Source organism: Nematostella vectensis, chromosome 1, assembly GCF_932526225.1.
Source record: "Nematostella vectensis chromosome 1, jaNemVect1.1, whole genome shotgun sequence".
In the NCBI taxonomy this organism is placed as follows: Eukaryota; Metazoa; Cnidaria; class Anthozoa; order Actiniaria; family Edwardsiidae; genus Nematostella; species Nematostella vectensis.
Window position 1 is genome coordinate 2,779,943 of NC_064034.1, and position 21,912 is coordinate 2,801,854.

General features: G+C 43.7%; 1 protein-coding gene across 1 annotated transcript; it reads right to left on the reverse strand.

Moving 5' to 3' along the window:
* Positions 1-1,236: 1,236 nt before the first annotated feature.
* Positions 1,237-20,148, reverse strand: LOC5509809. Its single transcript, XM_032378765.2, has 21 exons — positions 20,063-20,148; positions 19,760-19,849; positions 15,853-15,917; positions 15,327-15,439; positions 14,920-14,988; positions 9,308-9,448; positions 8,237-8,268; positions 7,910-8,004; positions 7,589-7,706; positions 7,232-7,335; positions 6,825-7,014; positions 6,541-6,688; positions 6,035-6,121; positions 5,516-5,680; positions 5,093-5,264; positions 4,601-4,734; positions 3,666-3,791; positions 3,340-3,486; positions 2,697-2,775; positions 1,952-2,057; positions 1,237-1,532 (listed from the first exon to the last, which is right to left on the reverse strand). Exons 2-21 carry the CDS (start codon positions 19,831-19,833, stop codon positions 1,427-1,429), a joined length of 2,271 nt encoding a protein of 756 aa, XP_032234656.1. The 5' UTR covers positions 19,834-19,849; positions 20,063-20,148; the 3' UTR covers positions 1,237-1,426.
* Positions 20,149-21,912: the final 1,764 nt, after the last annotated feature.

A 21,912-nucleotide genomic window follows, 5' to 3' on the forward strand; every position in this document is an offset into this window, starting at 1 on the left:
GGGACAGGCAGGGGGGATGGATCATAGACATATCCGCCCGTTGTGAATAACGGTGATAGGGGGGAGGTAAAAATATAGATACATCCTCTCTTTGTGAATAGCGCCCCAGAACAGTGGACAATATCTTAGACATATCCTTCCCTTTGTAAATAGGAGGGAAGGGAGATATATCCTCCCTTTGTGAATAGAGCGGAAAGGGGGGGAGGTAAGACCATAGATATATCCTCCCTTTGTGAGTAGCGGGGAAAGGGGGGGGGGGGGTAAGACCATAGATACATCCTCCCTTTGTGAAAAGGGGGGAGGTAAGACCATAGATATATCTTCTCTTTGAGAATAGCGGGGAAAGGGGGGGGAAAGACCATAGATATATCCTCTCTTTGTGGATAGCGGGGAAATGGGGGGAGGTAAACCATAGATGTATCCTCCCTTTGTGAATAGCGGGGAAAGGGGGGAGGTAAGACCATAGATATATCCTTTCTTTGAGAATAGTGGGGAATTGGGGGGAGGTAAGAGCATAGATATATTCTCCCTTTGTGGATAGCGGGGGAAGGGGGGTAAGGCCATAGATATATCCTCTTTCTGAATAGCAGGGGGAGGGGGGGTAATACCATAGATATATCCTCTTTGAGAATAGCGGGAAAAGGGGGGGAGGAAAGACCATAGATATATTCTCTTTGTGAATAACGAGCTTATGATTGCTAACTCACAGTTTTATCAGCGCGATTCTGTGGTTTACATTGGTTATCTGTCTGTTATATGTTTCAAATTCGTGCATTTTTGCCTTCGTTCTCATTCCCAGTTCGCCTCTGCATGCGTTTATTACTTGCACCTTTACAAACGCCCAGCAACATTTTACAGAACTTTATATGAACTTATTCTATTTTTTTTTTATTTTTTTTTCATTTGTAGCGCTAATCCTCCCTTGTAAATAGCTCGGGAGGGGGAGGGGGAGGGGAGTCATAGACATATCCGCCCTTTGTGAATAACGTGGAAAAAGGGGGTGAATAGCGCGCTGGGACAGTGGAGTCATAGACATCCGCCCTATGTGAATAATGTGGAAAAAGGGGGTGAATAGCGCGCTGGGACAGTGGGGGGAGGGCACCTTATAGACGTGTCCTCTTTTAATAGAGCGGGACAGGCAAAAAGATATAGACCTCTCCCCCCTCCCCAACTGTTTGAATGCGGGACGGGGGCAAAGGGATCATAGACACGAGCTAGGTGAATTTTGAAAATAAATTGTTTATAATATGCGTTTATTTTCACTCGATAAAATAGGGGTTTCAAACTTCAATGTCTTATAAAAAGTAGATAAACTTAATTTAGAAACCTCGGTAAAACGAGATATTAAGTTAACCCTATGATTGGAGGTAGTCATGGCAACCAGGCCCTAGCTAAACACTAACAAATCTAGGAATTATCCACGAGTTTACTCGTCTTTTCTCCAGATAGTGACGGCACCATGGCAACGGTCGCTGTCCCTTGTCCCCTCTCGTTGGAAGTGAATACCGGGCTTACAACCGAGCATCCTAAATCTGCAAATAAAACATTTACACTGGAGTCAATATCATAACAAGGGAACACCTACACAATCTGTTCCTGGCTTTAAATTGCTAAGAAAAAGACAAAAGCTTACTCGCTTGCCCTACACCTAACACTGCCCGTAACCTACACACCCTAGATACATTCCTCTATTTTTTTTTATTCCTAGAATGGACTAAATTCCCGGCGGTTTTCAAATTGCAGAATTAAAACCAGTCAACCTAGTGAGTTCCAATTATCACTTCAACGTTGAGAAAGGGCAAGTAATTATGATTTTTTTTGTCGGAAATAAATGCTTTCCAATGTTTTTTGTTCACTATAATATAGAATCGTAATTTTGCTCGATTGGGTTTTATGTGACGTCACCACAGGAAACCTGATAGGCAGACAGTAGAGATATGTGTCAACTAACCGTTTTCCGAGAAGGGCGGCGAGGGCATCTTGGTCCCAGTCGTGGTGAGCGTCAACGATCAACAAACCAGCAGGGTTGACAATCTCACGCATGCGCACTAGCCAAGCTTCAATAAAAATCAAGTAAATCAAAAGCTCATACGCGTTGAGTCGTCGCACAGGGAGCTCACCTCTACGGTTTGAATAAAGTTAGAGTTGTTCTATGTCGTGACATGGAAGCCATTTCGCAGTCGAGACGGCCGTTAGACCGCTAACCAATGAGAGAGCGCCAAAAAGAACCGAGCGCCGAAAAAGTAAACAAGAGATACAAACGCACACACGCACTAAATCAACAACAACGCAAAGCTGAAAAAAAATTATAACTTTATTTAAACCGTAGAGGTGAGCTCCCTGTGGTCGTGGGGATTTCTGTCTCGGAGGGCGATAAAGGGATATTTTTACCACTTTGCGTTCGCGGGAGTACGCGTTCCTTTTTCCCCTCAGGTTTTCTGGCAGCAATTCAAGGTAACCAGGGTTTCACTTCAAATAGGTGTGCGGGAGGGACGGAGTTCCCAAAATAATGCATATTTGATGTACACGAGGGTACCTTATAGGAGATCAGCTAACAAATATAGGGGAGCAGGGGCACGCTTTTTTTATGCAACCAATTTTTTTACACTTTCTAGCCCATCCCTCCTACAAATCTATTGTGTATATTAGTCGTTATAGAAAATACTTTTAACGGGCAGTTGTAGATGTCACGTCACCTTTAGGGTTGGACAATCTCTCCAGAGCCGTGAACGCAATCATGTCGAACGTTCCTATCTCGATAGGTAACCATGTAAGCTAGAACAAACAAGGAAAGTTCCGATAGATTCTTATACACAAATAAAATAAAGTAAAGTAAATAATAAAATCAAATATAAGACTATTGGGAACTTTAAAATCAACCACCAAATCTACTTGTTTGTGTAAATCTTGGGTGCTAGAGGCTTCTCGAGATTCGTAGCCTATCCTTTGCGCCTGAGGGACGAAGGACACAACTCCCCCCCCCCCTCTCCCCAGCCCCCAATACCCACACACGCCGATTATTTCTCCCCCTTTTTGATTTTTATTCAATAAAGACGCTCTCGACAATTTGAGCCAAGGCGAGTGTAGGGAATATCCTTCGCGGCTAAGTGGAAACGCAGCTTTTAAGTATCTATTTGGAGTTTTAATGGGTGGCCTTGATACCATTGCCCCTTCAAAAACCCGGCCTGTGGGCCTCTTGCACCCGGGGTAAATTAAGCCTAAGCATAAAAACATATGCAATAAAAGTTAAAAACTCGTTTAAGCCATTCACTTATTAAATTGCCATCTCTGTTGGCAGTGTTAGCAACACTTAACCACAGCGAAACGAGTGTAGCAAACCTGTTTGAATACGACTCTGTCTGGGTCGGTACTCGTCGCCAATTGTACATGGTCCGTTCCGTTCTGAGTGGTACAATCTACTCCTTCCCCCTTCTGTAGACGAAGCGCAGCGTCTACTAATCGCCCGCTGTGATCAACTGCACAGACCTACAAGCAAGCAGCAATATAACAGTCAAGTAGCCAAGGCCGCAGGGGTAAATTGGGTGGGGTATCCACGCTTTGATTGAAAATGTGAACCTCTGTCTCCAAGCGGTCTTTGAAAAAAGCGGTACCTAATGTTAGAGACTTGCATTGACCCGTAACAGGGAGCTAAGTGCTTTACTTACCTTATCAAAATGTTTAGATAGTTCGAATGAGTCCCGTCCAACGGAGCAAAGGAGGTGCAGGGCTGTGCCACGGGGAGTTTTCTGCTTTTTCGTGGCCTCGATACAGTAGTTGATAAACGGGCTGACCTGTGATAGAAGGGGGTATTGTTAAGTTTAAGGAAGCTGAAGAAAACTGAGTTTACCATACTCGTGCCCCTCTCCCTCCACCCGACAGAAAATAACAGAATCAATAGAGAAGCAGATAAAAAGGAATTTTGTCTGAATCATTTCAGCCCTTTTCCACCAAACAACGACGTGAAAAATCAACATATCAAGGCCAGTTTAGGACGCGAACGTTGGCCCAGTACATTTGTTACTGTAGAATAGTCCTTGTCATCTTCCTATCCCCTGCGGCCTCGATGCTGTCAATCAAATGAAGTGATATACTCACGATTTGATGACGTCAGCAGGCACGCGTGATCACACATGCCATTCAGTCGGTATCTTGACAATCTTGTCGAGGGGGAGGCCCAACCCAACCCTACCCCACCCCCACATTGACTTATGTCCCATCCCCAGGGGGGATGATAGTGTGAAGCATTCTTAGTGTAAGAGTTCCTGCAAATGGAAAGTTTGATGATCGTATGGTTAATTCTTGTGTTGACCCATGAAGGGGGGGAGGGGGCTCCATGTACGCCCCTGTAAAGACAATTGTAATTCAGATCAGCCATCGCCACATCTTATGCTTTGTTGTTTAGTGTCCACTGCGCATTTTTACCCTCTACGCATTTTTGCGTAGTGGATATTAATATAACTTTCCTTCTGCTTCATGCTGTCGCTATGACAAAAATAAATGCAGTGGCGGGCAGAGAAGCATAGAGTAAGTCCAATAGCTGTCAGTCCACCAGCTAGTTTTCATCACACGCGAGTTATACTGCTTGTTAAGCGAAACACACCTCAGTGCTCCCATAATGCTTTACGAGCTCAGAACTCAGCAACTCTATCGTGTCCGCGGAGTACTGGGAATTAGTACTTGGGAACCAGTTATCCTGGTTCGTGGAAGACAGCCCAGGCACATTTATCGAGCGTTCTAAAATTAATCACATCTCTATATTAAAATTGAAAGTATATACCAAACAAAAACCAGTTCTGGATAAGTAGGGATATAAGCGGACAAATAAACGGCACCGATAAAAAAAACAGATTATCATGGCTTCATATACAAACCAAAGTTTGTATAAAAGTTTCTTTCGAAACGAAGAAATTTAGAATTAACAGAATCAACAGAGATTTAGCCAAGGGAAACGTAAAACAGCTCCAGACAGCAGGGGTGTTTAATTTCTGTTTTTGAGTGATAAAATTTAATTGTCATTGAATTTCTACTAGCATGACTGATGGTAGGATAAAAAAAAACACATCAAATCCAAAAATTAGAACTTGGTACATACCTTGTACGCCTGCGCCCATGACAAATACTTCTGTACTGACCAGCCGTACAGGCGGCTGCTCAGCAGTGGCTGAACGCACCAATCGGAAGCCGAGATGCTGGAAGAAGTGTGGGCGGAAGGAGAAACGAGCGAATCGTGACGCTTCGTCACCTGTAGAGACCCATGATCCTCCCTGGTGAAGCAACGTGGGCTTGTAACGTCACTCTCGAAGATTTTATAAATGCGCCTCAGCACAGGAAAAACGGGGAAAAAATACGAGGAACTTTTTCAAACAGAAAAAGAAATAGGGAGAAGGTCACTTCTTCTTCTGTTCACAGGAATATGATTAAAAAAATTGGTTTGTTATGCAATGCAATGCTTGTATCAAAGCAATTTGGCAAGACTGAGTACTGCGTATGATGATGTATCATCTTAGCAACATACCATAATCATATAATGCTTGCCGTCGAATGTCGGGCTTGAGAAGTCGTCGTACAAGTAGTGGGTATCGTTGCCAGGTAACCCATTAAAGTGGTCCTCTGCCCAGGACCATGCGTTACCAAACACGTCATGAAAGCCGGCCTTGTTCGCAGGGAACAGGTTTACTGCCTGTACAAAAATTTAAAAAAAGGAAAAATAAATAAATAATAACTATATTATTAAATTAAATAATAATAATAAAAGAACAATCTGCGTCAGAAATTGCCAGAAATTAAAGCGGTTTCGTTGAGGTTTCGATGAAAGCTCAAAACGTCAAAACAACAAAACAACTGTCTAAAGGAGTTAATAAAAAAAACTTGAACAGAGTGTTAATTCATTAATGTCCCCACCACGCCTACGCAGACCACCCATTATCATTTTTTTTCTGTAGCTGTTTCAGAGTATTGTTGGCATATCCTATCAGCAACGATCTGATTTAACTTAAATGGACCGCGCTTTTACGACCTTGGCTAACAAGCTTACCGATGACGATCCAAACTTCATGTTGATATTTGCTTCTATTTTGTCCTGGAAGATAGTGTCCGATTTTACGCCTATTGATACGGGCTTCTGTAAAGCAAAAATATAAAATAAAGAGGCAAGGAATACTTCGGCTTTGAGCGTAAAGGACATGAAAAGCCAAAAAAAAGGTTTTTGGCATTAAAATATCATCAATGACAAGTGCGACCACGCTTTATTACATGACCGTAGGGCATATCTGCTTTCGTTCTTTTATTAACAGTGCGACACATGCTACCGTGGCCACGTTGACAGTTTTGTGAATTAAGCCAATAGGGAAACACAAAACAACATTATCTATTGAACTGCACTAGCCAACCAGCATGGTAAGGAAATGAACTTCAAAACAAGACAAAAACGACACAAATCTTCACATTGAAATCCTTAACATCGCAGACACTGAACACATTTTGCCTAATGTCACAGCTGAGCTTGACTTAAGGGTCTTTAAAAGTGCAGTAAAATTTTACCTGTGGTCCTCTCATGGCGTGGTGCTCGGCCTCGGTGGGAAGCCTGTATTGGGGGCCTCTCCATGCGCAGTAGGCCTTAGCTTCGTGGTAGTTCACCTCAGCGGGCCAGTCGAGCGGCAGCTCAAGGACATCGTACATTGCGCGGTAGCTGAAGCAAGACATTTTAAAGGGGCGATGTCAAGGACATCATGCATTGCTGAAGCAAGATATTTTAAAGGGGCACTGTCAAGGACATCATGCATTGCACGGTAGCTGAAGCAAGACTTATCCCTATCACAGCTTACCTAAAAGACGAGGCGCTGCCATAGTGAGTACCGTTCTGAATGATCAGCGGCTTCTCGTTGGAGTTGACGTCAGATGCTTGACTACAGTGTGAGTATCCCTGAAGGTCGGCTCCGCAACCGCTCCTGCAGGCCTGATCGCATACCCAGAATGTGGGATGGCGTGCTTGACGAAAGGACCGCCATTCCCACCCTGTGTGCCATTGTAAATTAAAACCGCCATTTCCACGATTTTCACTACCTATCTGCAGTCAGCTACTGAGAGCAGACAACATACCCAATGTTATAACGGTATTTCACCCAGATGAAAAAAAGTAAATAATATAGATTCTTTGCTTGAATCAGTATTCTGTGAGTTTGAAACTAAAACGATTTTATTTAATTTTTAAACAAGGAATAAGAGAACTGACCTTCTTTGGACCAAAGGCTCTTATTTTCATAACCACCAGTCCTAACAAACTCCAGGAATTCTCCGTTTGTGATCATGTACTTTGTGGCCTCGAATTCAGGGACTCTGCAATCAAGAATAAGATCAATACAAGCGCATAATAATGATTCAATTTAATACCCGACAGTATCCAGTTTAAAACATTCAAACACTTCTAGGCATGTCATGTTTTCTGAATCAGAATGAATGTCAATGCGACGCGCGCTACCGTGGTTACTTTGCAGTTTTGTGAGTTTGGATATCGCGGATAGGAGAAGGCTCTATCTGGTTAACAAGAACTTCACTAGCCCACCAGCAGGGCGATAATGGGCCCGTGTACCTTGCTATGCATTCGCCGTACTCGTTATCCCAGCCATAGGAGGGAAAGTCACGTGGCTTGCCGAGGGTCACGTGCGTGGCTTTCACGCGAATAAACGGGTTATCCACCACCGGGTCATCTGAAACATCGAGACAAAATTAGGAGGCCTTTAAAAAAAGCCGAAAATTGGGCAGAATTCATTGACTATCATTGTGATCATTATTTTATAATTCTCAACGACAAAAGGTGTTTATTGAGCATAATTCAAAGGCTATCAAAGATATATGTTATGCGGGATCTTCTGGCTAGCCTGAAACTACCAGGTCAAGGTTCTTCACATACCAGATTTCGTAGGTGCGTACATCCAATTGGGCGGCCGCTGTACATAGGACAGCGGTAACTGGCGGATAAGTACAGATGAAGTTTCCAAATGAATCCTGTGAAATGGATTAATCATATTATAGTCAAAGTCTAGGGCTTCGATGAAGGGACATGCCCGATGCCGTATTTGTGGCAGGCGAGGACCTAGACTGGTTTGTTTTCTATATTGGCAACACATTCCACCAGCCAAACAAGTGCAGATGCACATCTCGATTTCTCAACATAGCGAAGCAGCTTTACAGTCCCCTTACGATATCGTTATCGTGCTACTAGGCATTTGTGATTTACCTTTCGTGCTCCATGCCCATGAATAATGCCCACTACAACAGAAGATAGGTTATAAGGTTTAAATGCAAGTATATTTAGTAAATAAACCCCTTCTGGCGGCTGGGATATCGGCGGGCAATGTCCAGGGATGAGAAATGGTACGAAAAATAAAAAGTTGGCCGAGAAGCGAAGCTTCGATGGCAACTGTGAAATTTTGAGGACCATTTCTTATCCGCGGACATTATCCGCCGATATCTCAGTGAGCCAAAAAAGGGGTTTATTTATTTTATATCCCAGTGACTACACTGGAAATGCGAAAAGTGTATTCTACGCGCGCTGACGTGCACTAGAATTTTTGCCATTCGCGAAAGATAACAATCCGGCAACAATTTTTTTTCATTAGAACAGAAACTACAAGCTCAAAACTTGTATTTCAACTGATGGATTTACGCCTAGACTGTTTTCTTATTGTTCTGCTGAGAGCTGGAATAGAAATTGAAGCAAAAGTTTTCAAATTTGAAATGTCTTCTGCGCGCGCGCTGACGTGCACTGGAATGACGCCACGAGCGCGCGCTGTTGTGAAGTTCTTTGTCATTGCTTTTTCTTTCCCATTTCAGGATAAATTCTAAAAGTATACATTGGTGATATTTCTATGAAAAAAATGAAACACTCTTTCTGTGCCTTCATAGCGTTTTGAAAACCATGGTGTTTGTTTTAAGGAGTTATTATTAAAATGTTCACAGGACAGATATCACTTTGCCTGGACGTTATCGACTGATATTTGTCATGTAAAATGTACACGTGACCCGTATTGACCAATGAGCGCGCGTGAAAATTCATCACTGGGATATAAACTCGAATAAACGGTACTACGCCTAGTAGCGTATTACGTATCTAGAGACTTGACATTGCTAGGCCGATCAATGTTGTGCTATTCGCATACCATGATGCTAGATAATAAAAGGTGTTGATGATACATCAGCCCGGGCACCTCAACCCAATTGCTGAGTTATCACATATACAGGGCATATAAGTGTATAAACGTGAACCTAAAGACTATGTTGAGTAACATCATTCACATCCTACACACACCCAGGGGCTGCCTTGTGTGATTGGTAACTCCATGGGAGTGGTTTCGATTATTTCGAGGATCACCTCACGGACACGTCTTCGATATTCAGCGACTGCTGACACTTTAGGCCAGGTGAATTCCCCTCCCATGCGGAAGTTTTCCTACGCAAATAAAAATAGTTAAAAAAGGCCATGGAATGGAAATGTGACAAAAAAAACTTTCTTTCAAAAAACCTGCCTGCAAAGTAGTTATGATCACCATAACACCACAAAAAGCAATAGTCAGAATAATAAGAAAATCCTTCTCTGTACAGTAGTCGGAATCACCACAAAACCCTTGCCTTTGCAACAGTCAGAATCACCAGAAAACCCTTGACCACAAAATCCTTGCTTCTGCAATAGTCAGAACCACCAGAAAACCCTTGCCTTTGCAATAGCCAGAATTACCACAAAACCCTTGACCACAAAACCCTTGACCACAAAACCCTTGCCTTTGCAATAGTCAGAATCACCAGAAAACCCTTGACCACAATACCCTTGCCTTTGCAATAGTCAGAATCACCACAAAACTGTAGTATTGGGCTATCTGTAGTATCAGAGGGACTAGGGGGACTGGGGCGAGGTGAGATGGCGGCCTCCTAGAGCGATCGGACTACGATTGTATGGTAGCACCATAGAGTATTTTAGACACAATAAACGTCATACTACATGGTGTCAGAAGATGGCAAGCAGCACGCCATTCGTGAAGCCACCCGAAGTATTGGAAATTTCGAGCGGAAATCCAGCGTTTGCTTGGAAAAAGTGGAAGCAAAAATTCGAAATTTATTTGAAGGCCACTGCCACCTCCACGAAGCCTGACGAAGTCAAGGTGGGTTTACTGCTCAATCATATTGGAGACAAATGCCTAGAAATATATAGTAACTTTGTATTTCGCCCTGATCAACCAAACCCAGATGGTGGAGACCCTATACCGGGCGAAAACCAGATAATTACAAGACGGTGATAGAGAAGTTTGACCAATATTTTACTAAACGAGACCCACAGTTAATGCTCCGCGAGAATTTCTGGCTCCAGCTCCAACGAGAACCAAATCAGAGTTTTGACTCCTGGGTAGTCACTGTAAGAGAAAGGGCTGCAGAATGTAAATTCCCACCCGAATTCCTCGAGCAAGCTATAAGGCATAAGCTTACCTTTTCCTGTGTAGATGATAGGTCTAAATTGAAGTTGTACGATGAAGGTGCAGGGCTTTCACTCGATAAAACAATAACAATCCTCTCGATAAAAGAAGCATCTAGTCGGGAGCTACAAGAATCAAAGACGGCAACAATCGAGAGAGTAGGATTGAGAGCACCTGGAAAAACAGCACCCCAGTATGCACAGCGGTCCGAGACGAAAAGTCAACGGAGACAGCCACCTGATAGATGCGGATACTGTAGCAGAGACCATCCTCGAGGCAAAATCAACTGTCCAGCAGCTAACGTGCGTTGTGATAAATGCACCAAAGTTGGGCACTTCGCTGTTGTATGTAGAAGCAAACCGAATACAAGAGTAAGTCAAGTAGAAGATGCACATGAGGGTGAGGTTTTAGAGCATAACCCGACATTCGTGGGACGGGTTTTGGCAGTCCCTCAAACAGATAATACATTACCGGATCAAGATAAAAACGTCGACATCACGTCTTCCGAAAATCAAGTCAGTCAGGCCGAAGCATTAATGCCTGAGATATCTACCGATTATATTCGCGATCCTGGATGGCATGTGAAGCTGAGAGTAGAGAAACGCGAGCTAACGTGGTGTATTGATACCGGAGCCCAGGTCTCTGCGATGCCGGAAACCGTGTACAGAGAGGTGTATGGGAAACTCTCGCCGTCAGACAGAAAGCTGATAGGCGCAGGGGATACACCACTAGAAACTGTTGGACAAACAATCATGAACCTAAAGCTCGGGGAAGCATGCATCGAAGAATGTGTCTACGTAGTGAGAGGTGCAACAAAACTGCTTCTAGGGATCCCAGCTATCCGCAAGCTAGGGTTAATACACGAAATCTCCAATACCTACAGTGTCAGGGCTATCGATTGCAGCGCCAACCAGCAAAATGAAGAACCGTTCATCAACAAGGAAACCATAGTTCGCAAGAACCCACACCTCTTCAATGGTCTAGGTAAACTAAGCGGAGAGTACACGATCCGTCTTAAGGAAGGAGCAAAGCCATTTTGTTTGACAACCCCTCGACGAGTACCGCTCCCACTGCAAAAGAAAGTGGAGCAAGAGATAAACCGGATGGTGGAGCTCGGCGTGATAGAACCAGTAGACGAGCCCACGGACTGGTGCGCACCGATAGTAGTGGTACCAAAGCCAAATGGAACCGTGCGAATATGCGTCGACCTCACAAAGCTCAACAAAGAAGTCAGAAGAGAAGTATACCAAATGCCTAAAGTGGAAGAGACTCTCGGAAACATAGCCAAAGGATCGATCTACTCCAAACTTGACGCTAACTCAGGCTTCCACCAAGTTCCCTTAAGCGAGGAAAGCGCTAAGCTTACTACCTTTATCACTCCTTTTGGGCGGTATATGTTTCGCCGTCTGCCATACGGAATCTCCTCTGCACCGGAATACTTTCAGAAGAAAATGGACCAGGAGCTGGCTGGACTAGAAGGCACACTATGTCATATGGACGACATCCTGGTCGTTGGAAAAGACCAAGCGGAGCACGATAAGAGACTGGCTGCCGTCCTTCACCGCATCACGGAAATCGACATGACACTGAACCCAGACAAGTGTAAGTTCTCAGAGAAGAAGATTGAGTACCTTGGACAGGTGATCGATAACGAGGGGATCAAGAAAAATCCCGCCAAGGTGAAAGCTATCGTCGACATGGATGTACCTAGGGACATCCCTAGCCTGAGACGATTTCTCGGGATGGTGAACCAACTAATGAAGTTCTGTCCCAATCTAGCAGAGAAGACGCAACCACTTCGCGACCTGCTTAAGAAGAATAGCGCATGGGTTTGGGGCAAGGCGCAAGATGATGCCTTTGATGACTTGAAAGGAGAAATGGCTTCAGAGAGAGTGCTTGCACTGTATAGCCCCGAGAAAGAGACTGTAGTCTCCGCGGATGCAAGCAGCTTTGGATTGGGGGCAGTACTCATGCAGAAGCAGCCATCCGGAGAAATGCGTCCTGTTGCATATGCAAGCAGATCTATGACAAACACCGAGTGCAGATACGCACAGAAAGAAAAAGAGGCATTAGCAACCACGTGGGCCCTAGAGCACTGGTCCGATTTATTGGTAGGCATGAAGTTCACTGTCGAAACAGACCACAAGCCCCTTGTACCCCTGTTTACTTCCAAGATGATCGATGAGCTGCCGGTACGCATACAGCGTATCAGAATGAGGCTGATGAGGTACGATTTTGATACTCGGCACGTTCCAGGCAAGGAACTTTATACCGCATATGCACTATCTAGGTGCCCACTAAACGAAAAGAGGTCTGAGACGTCGTGCCAGTCTGACCACCTGTACGCTGAAGCAGACTGTTATGTGGATACCATACTGCTACACCTGCCAACATCCGACAAGAGACTAGAGGAAATACGGTCAGAGCTGAAGAGAGACGACGCATTGAAAGTCGTGATGCATTACGTACAGAATGGGTGGCCAGAAACCAAACAGAAGCTCTATGGGCCCGTGAAGAAATACTGGGGTGAAAGAAGAAGCTTATCCACCCACGAAGGCCTATTGATGAGGGGACGAAGACTTGTAATTCCGTCGAGTCTCAGGCGAGATATCTTACGGTACCTACATGATGGTCACCAAGGCATATCCAAGACACGGGACAATGCAGCATCGTCCGTTTGGTGACCCGGAATCTCCAAACAAATTGAAGAGATGGTTCGCAATTGTGCCACCTGCGAAAAATATCGGAAGGAACGTATAGAACCGGTGAAGGAAACAGATTTCCCAGAGCGACCGTGGTCCAAACTCGGAGCAGACTTCTTCCAACATGAAGGCCGACACTACCTGCACATAATCGACTACTATTCGCGCGATATCGATATATACTTGGTGAGCAAGAATGTAACAGCCTGTGATACAGTAAACAAAATGAAGAATGCCTTTAGTCGACATGGAATCCCAGATATCTTAGTTACCGACAACGGACCACAGTTCGCCTCTGCAGAGTTCAACAAGTTTGCGGCAACATGGGGATTCGATCACATAACTTCATCACCTTGGTACGCCCAGTCAAATGGCGAATCGGAACGAGCCGTCGAGACAATAAAGAACTTTCTGAAGAAGTGCGATGACGAGTACCTCGCTCTTCTAAGCTACAGAAACACACCGCTTCACAACGGATATTCTCCCTCACAGCTAAGTATGGGTCGCAAACTAAAAACGAGAGTACCGTGCCACCCTGACGAGTTGAAACCTCAACTCCCAGACAATGATGTAGTGAGAAAGAGAGAAAGAGAGTACAGAAGACAAATGCGGGAAGACTATGACAGACACAGAGTTGCAGAGGGGGAGGAGTTAGCAGAAGGTGATCGAGTATGGGTACCAGACCTAAAGACGGAGGGGACGATAATCAGGCCACACGAAACCCCACGATCGGTTGTAATACAAACACCAAAGGGATTGCGGAGACGAAACCGTCGACAGGTAAGAAGAGCCTTAGGAAGCCCTCAGCCAACATACGCTGCTACACAGTACAGGGCCCCTATACTCCCCGAGAGATACACGATTCCGGAAGCAATACAAAGCCAGTCAAGCCCTCTCCCGGTACAACAACCATCAGTCTCCGACAAAGAGACCTTCAATGAAATGTCTGGACCCACACAAGGTGATGGGAACCGAGTACCACAGCCGTGCCCTACGCCAGAGCAGCCAACCCTGAGGCGATCAGAGAGAGTGCGCCGCAGACCTTGCAGATACATTGAAGAATACTGACTCACAATGAGTGCTGTTAGTTACGGTTAGAACAATGTTAGAATATTTACTTGTATAGGTCAATTTAGAAGTAGACCATAAGTACACGTTTGTATGTTAGGTTACTGTTAAAAGGGGAGATGTAGTATTGGGCTACCTGTAGTAGCAGAGGGACTAGGGGGACTGGGGCGAGGTAAGATGGCGGCCTCTTAGAGCGATCGGACTACGATTGTATGGTAGCACCTTAGAGTATTTTAGACACAATAAACGTCTTACTACAAAAACCCTTGCCTTTGCAATAGTCAGAATCACCACAAAACCCTTGACCACAAAACCCTTGCCTTTGCAATAGCCAGAATTACCACAAAACCCTTGACCACAATACCCTTGCCTTTGTAATAGTCAGAATCACCACAAAACCCTTGCCTTTTGCAATAGCCAGAATTACCACAAAACCCTTGACCACAAAACCCTTGCCTTTGCAATAGCCAGAATTACCACAAAACCCTTGACCACAAAACCCTTGCCTTTGCAATAGCCAGAATTACCACAAAACCCTTGACCACAAAACCCTTGTCTTTGCAATAGTCAGAATCACCAGAAAACCCTTGCCTTTGCAATAGTCAGAATCACCACAATACCCTTGTATGTGCAGTAGTCAGAATCAGTGATACTTGTGTTGTCATGGATAAAATCGATATTCTTACCGTGTCATCCCAAGACATTTCATCAACGCCAGTCTCGAAGATAGCTTCAAACTCGACATTAACTCTTTTCTATAAAATAAACATATAGGGATAGAAAAATGAGCCATTGTTGATACACAACCAACAAATAAAGGATAGCTATTGGACGAGGTTAAATATATTATTGTTACTTTATATTATTACAGTAACAAAACGTCATTTAGACGTTTGGCTAAAAGTTGTTTTAAAGATCGTTTAGAAAACCCGAAAAATAGTAACAGACAAGCATCACATACACGGCTACTGTGTGTCCATAGTCGAAAATAAGCCAAGAAACAGGGCCCTACCTTAATAAGCTGTGCTCATCAGCTTGTTCTCATACACGGCTGCCGTGTGTCCATAGTCGAAAATAAGCCAAGAAACCCTACCTTAATAAGCTGTGCTAGCATCAGCTTGTTCACATACACGGCTGCCGTGTGTCCATAGTAAAAAATGAGAGGCAAGCGCAGAGCGTCCGGGTACTTGTAAAACGCCGACGGGTCTGCAAGTCCATCACAGCGAATAGGATATTATACTCATACCCACTTTTAATAGAATCCACTCAGATGAGTCGTACGAAAAACACGGTTATTTCGCACTAGCCATGCCATCCCCGCCCTTTCCCTATAAACAACCAGCGCGCTCAAGGACAAGAGGAGTTTTCCTAAGCGGAAGAAGGAAGAGGGAAAGAAGCCATTCCGCTTCACTTGCGATCATAATTTCATATTAAGGACAATGGACATTTAATAAAGCCAGCAGGAAACAGGATGGTGAGTATATAAGCATTCTTCAGCTTATAGTAGACAATCTTGAAAATACAAAAAACATCGCGACGTTGATTTAGGATATTTTAATGGTGAAAAACACATCAATGGGATGCATCATGGAGAGATTGAAGAAACGCTTTTAACTTACCTTTTAAAGAGAGGAAGAGATTTTCGTACAAGTCATAGCTGTTAACAAAATACTTCTTCACGTCACTGAAAACCAAGTAAAATCCATATGGTGCTGATTGTTACAAAGGCAAATCATATAATAGAGAAGGTTTGATGTTGACACAATATTATTCTTGCGTTAGTTACAAATGCAATCTTTTTTAATGGGTCCTCCGTTGTGCGTACAGTATAACGGACCTCTACTATGCGTACAGTATAACAGACCTCTACTACTATGCGTACAGTATAACAGACCTCTACTATGCGTACAGTATAACAAACCTCTACTATGCGTACAGTATAACAGACCTCTACTATGCGTACAGTATAACGGACCTCTACTATGTGTACAGTATAACGGACCTCTACTATGCGGACAGCATAACGGACCTCTACTATGCGTACAGTATAACAGACCTCTACTATGCGTACAGTATAACGGACCTCTACTATGCGTACAGTATAACGGACCTCTACAATGCGGACAGCAAAACGGTGCTCTAGCATGCGTTCAATATAACGGGCCTCTACTATGCGTACATTATAACAGACCTCTACTATGCGTACAGTATAACAGACCTCTACTATGCGGACAGCAAAACGGTGCTCTGGCATGCGTTCAATATAACGGGCCTCTACTATGCGTACATTATAACAGACCTCTACTATGCGTACAGTATAACAGACCTCTACTATGCGGACAGCAAAACGGTGCTCTGGCATGCGTTCAATATAACGGGCCTCTACTATGCGTACAGTATAAGGGACCTCTACTATGCGGACAGCATAACGAACCTCTACTATGCGTACAGTATAACGGACCTCTACTATACGTACAGTATAACGGACCTCTACTATACGTACAGTATAACGGACCTCTACTATGCGTACAGTATAACGGACCTCTACTATGCGTACAGTATAACAGACCTCTACTATACGGACAGCAAAACGGTGCTCTGGCATGCGTTCAATATAACGGGCCTCTACTATGCGTACAGTATAAGGGACCTCTACTATGCGGACAGCATAACGAACCTCTACTATGCGTACAGTATAACGGACCTCTACTATGCGTACAGTATAGCGGACCTCTACTATACGTACAGTATAACGGACCTCTACTATGCGTACAGTATAACGGACCTCTACTATGCGTACAGTATAACGGACCTCTACTATGCGTATAGTATAACGGACATCTACTATGCGTACAGTATAACGGACCTCTACTATGCGTATAGTATAACGGACCCTCTACTATGCGGACAGTATAACGGACCTCTACTATGCGTACAGTATAGCGGACCTCTACTATGCGTACAGTATAAAGGACCTCTACTATGCATACAGTATAACGGACCTCTACTATGCGGACAGTATAACGGACCTCTACTATGCGGACAGTATAACGGACCTCTACTATGCGTACAGTATAACAGACCTCTACTATGCGTACAGTATAACAGACCTCTACTATGCGTACAGTATAACGGACCTCTACTATGCGTACAGTATAACAGACCTCTACTATGCGTACAGTATAACGGACATCTCTTATGCGTACAGTATAGCGGACCTCTACTATACGTAGCATAACGAACCTCTAGTATGCGTACAGTATAACGGGCCTCTACTATGCGTACAGTATAAAGGACCTCTACTATGCGTACAGTATAACGGACCTCTACTATGCGTACAGTATAACGGACCTCTACTATGCGTACAGTATAATGGACCTCTACTATGCGTACAGTATAACGGACCTCTACTATGCGTACAGTATAACGGACCTCTACTATGCGTATAGTATAACGGACCCTCTACTATGCGGACAGTATAACGGACCTCTACTATGCGTACAGTATAGCGGACCTCTACTATGCGTACAGTATAAAGGACCTCTACTATGCGTACAGTATAACGGACCTCTACTATGCGGACAGTATAACGGACCTCTACTATGCGTACAGTATAGCGGACCTCTACTATGCGTACAGTATAACGGACCTCTACTATGCGTACAGTATAACGGACCTCTACTATGCGGACAGTATAACGGACCTCTACTATGCGTACAGTATAACAGACCTCTACTATGCGTACAGTATAACGGGCCTCTACTATGCGTACAGTATAAAGGACCTCTACTATGCGTACAGTATAACGGGCCTCTACTATGCGTACAGTATAACGGACCTCTACTATGCGGACAGTATAACGGACCTCTACTATGCGTACAGTATAACAGACCTCTACTATGCGTACAGTATAACGGGCCTCTACTATGCGTACAGTATAACAGACCTCTACTATGCGTACAGTATAACGGACCTCTACTATGCGTACAGTATAACGGACCTCTACTATGCGTACAGTATAACAGACCTCTACTATGCGTACAGTATAACGGACCTCTACTATGCGTACAGTATAACGGGCCTCTACTATGCGTACAGTATAACGGACCTCTACTATGCGTACAGTATAACGGGCCTCTACTATGCGTACAGTATAACGGGCCTCTACTATGCGTACAGTATAACAGACCTCTACTATGCGTACAGTATAACGGACCTCTACTATGCGTACAGTATAACGGGCCTCTACTATGCGTACAGTATAACGGACCTCTACTATGCGTACAGTATAACGGACCTCTACTATGCGTACAGCATAACGGACCTCTACTATGCGTACAGTATAACGGACCAGCGAGGTTGGCCACTAAATAGAGAGACGTTCGAGGCACAGAAACCAGGGTATGTCGAAAAATGCAGCGGACGATAACTGATTACAGCATTGTTCACAATGTCTTGATATAAAAGTAATAGCTGTTTTGCCGTAATCCCCAACGGGCCTTTTTAGTTCATTTGAGGCCTACATAAAACCGCTCAAAATTTCGGGTTTTGCAAAAAGGGGGGCATTCATCTTGACATCTTGGTCAAGACATCTTGGTCAAGACATCTTGGTCAAGACATCTTGGTCAAGACATGCCGTTGCCATCTTCGATTTTATGTCACCTTAAAACCATAAATTTCTTTTTTTACTTTGCTTACTTTTTTTTTTCAGGGGGTGGGTTAGGCGGACTTTTAGCCTCTGGTCCCCAATAGTATTGTTCTGTATCAATCAATAAGTGAAATTCTATTGTGGTCGACTATATTGTGAAGTTCTGAAAAAAAAAATGCGAAAGCGACTAATACATGCAAATTTACGAAGAAATATTGTGGTGCTAGCAAATAACAAGGAACTTTAATTAATCATATGTAGCAGACAGGTTTATCATATCAATTAACAGCACATTTGCGCTATTGATCTTACGTCATAATCACTTTTTTAGAAGAATAGAGTAAAACAGATCTAGGTTAACCATGTATTAAACCTTAAAATCTGTGAGCTTGAGTTGGACTGTTTATTTCGTTAATCCTTCGCAACTTGGTTGAAACTTTGAATCAATTTTTTTCTTTGGCGGTTTATTACATAAGAGACTACAGTGGTCCAGTGTATTTACTATGAGCGCCCAGATGAACTATCACTAGCCTACGTAAATATCACTAGAAGACGAATAAAAACATAACGATACCAGTGAAGTATCTCTTGATAGAGTTTAAGTAGGTGAAGCGGCAAATTGCATAATTGTGTTGGGTGACAGACGTAGCCGGTGCCGTTCTTCGGTAGTGTGTTCGGTTTATTCCAGTAGTAACACAATAAGATGAAGAAACACTGAATTGCTAGACAAATCCATGGCTTACTGTTGCTTCTTGCGATACAACAATCTTTCAATCCAGGGGGCTGACGGCTATTATGCAACAAAACGAAACACTACCAGACGAAAATACACATTTACACAAAATGCAATATAACCGATATCAATATTACAACCTTACCTTTTGGTCAAGGCGGATAAGTCACAGGGCGAACACGAGGAAAAAGAAATCTCCTTGGGTTTTGGCGGACGCATTGTTTACACTGTTGTACTGAAATGTATAAAGGATTCGGCCGATTGTCACAGAGAGTGTCTGAAGGATAGATTTACATAAAATTACATAAGATCCAGCCATAACGTCACAAAGCTCAGGCTGTTAAGTAACGAAGCTTGCAATCCTTTGAAGACGCCGCCTTGCCCATTACTAGCGTGAGCTATATATACATGTGTATAGGGAGTATTTATTTAAGTATTTAAGTATTACCAACATGTGGGCCCCTCGCCATACAGTCGTTTGACAAAAGGTTGTCATCAACCGGCTTTTAGACTACGCGACAAGCCCGCATGTAAGCATGGGTAAAAACCACTGAAGCGCTTAGCTGCATATATTAGCCACTGAATAACTTCAGACTTAGACGGTGTAGAGGTGGCTAATATATGCAGCTAGGCGCTTCAGTGGTTTTTACCCAGGTGTTCAAGCTCAACAAATCTCCGCGCTCTTTCTAACAAGTTTATATGAACAACAAACCTACCGTAAAATTCCGATAATAAGCTCCCCCAGTGTATAAGCTCCACCGAATATAAGCCTTCCCCCCCCCATCCCTCCAATAATAAGCTCAAATATCCCCGGCGGGTTATACTCGGAGGGCTGTATAAAAGCAATTTACATACTTTGAACAAGTAATGGCTGTTTTATTTCAACGTTATTTGTTCTCAAGTCGGCCTAGTTAAACCTTTATCAAAGTCTTTTCTTATTGTACTTTTCGTAGCCGATGTTTGATCAATGAATTTAACTTTTTTGGTCATACAGACGCAAAAATCCCTCAAATTATAAGCTCCCCCACCCCCACCCCCCCCAAAAAAAGGACCTTTGAAAAGTATAAGTCCCGGGGCTTATTATCGAAATTTTACGGTATTGAGGTTAAATTAGGCGTAGGTATATAATTTAGTTCTAGCGGGCTATAATAGGTGCCCGCGCTATCACAATGACAGCGGTACATGGCTCGTTTCGCGGGTTGAAACTTCATGTAGCCATCAATATAGTGTGTTCTAGATACTGTCCCTGACCCTAGCCCAAACCCTGACCATATTGATGGCTACATGAAGTAATATACTTTATCGAGTTGACTTCGAAAAAAAGAGGACCAATAAATACAATGTTCAATGATGTTGTAAAGCGCACAGGTTTTAGCTAAAACTTTATTTAAAACCGCTGGAGAATCCTTCGGGTGACTTCATAATTCAATTAAATATTTGCTACGGCTGGAACCCAATTCGGCGTTTAAAACCAACGCCGTCTTATAGCAGTATTTTGCCGGTTTAGCTACATTTGCATTCCTTATAAAAACTTTGATACGGCACATGGATAATACGGCGTTTAAAACCAATCTGACTTACGCCGTTCTATGCGCCTGGACCAGGCGTATTATCTAGCAGACCCGTATTTAATTCGACCGGCCGTATAAAATGGTTTTAGACGCCGAATTAACCATGTATAAAATTAATACGGCTGAATTAAATGCGACGTTAATGCGGCCTTTAAACTAGGCTTTAGGCCATTACATGGTTTACGAAATACCGAATTCGTCACTGTGAAGTACCGTTGTTTTGACCTCGATCGATCCCTTACCGTGTCATTGAGACGAATAATCTCCACAGAAACATTGCGAAACTTTCTGTCATCTCCATATTCCGATCCAATCTGTTCCGATCCGATCCGGGTTTTGTCAATGCCGGTCTTTCTTTGCCAACCCCATGAGTGATTCGACGACGCACTGGCAAAGGGAGTTGATGACAACCGCCGACATGTGGAAACAAGCGTCTGAAGTGGCAGCCGGTAAGTTAAGTCGGTTGGCCGAAAGTGCCGGACAAAACGATTCGTCCGGGAATTTCCATGATGGGTCCGGAGACGAGCCGCGTTCCTTGAAAGAACTTCTCTGTAAAGTGGTGCACTTATGTAAAGGCATGCATTTGCATTGTTCAAGAAATAAATGATACTGAAGCGTTTCTGCTGCTGAATGTCGTGCTTCTGAATATTTGAGTCACCTCCCCTCCATCGTGCGTATCCTTATTTTCCCACAGTTTTGTTACTTTGGTTGGGGAACATCTTCAAAC

Bases quoted from the DNA above. Each gene is read 5' to 3' on its own strand.
- LOC5509809 (XM_032378765.2), bottom strand. From the start codon at position 19,833: ATGCGTCCGCCAAAACCCAAGGAGATTTCTTTTTCCTCGTGTTCGCCC. The intron at 6,689-6,824 runs GTAAGCTGTGAT...GTCTTGCTTCAG, and splicing joins GGCAGCGCCTCGTCTTTTAG to CTACCGCGCAATGTACGATG. The intron at 3,487-3,665 runs GTAAGTAAAGCA...GCTTGCTTGTAG, and splicing joins TATCTAAACATTTTGATAAG to GTCTGTGCAGTTGATCACAG.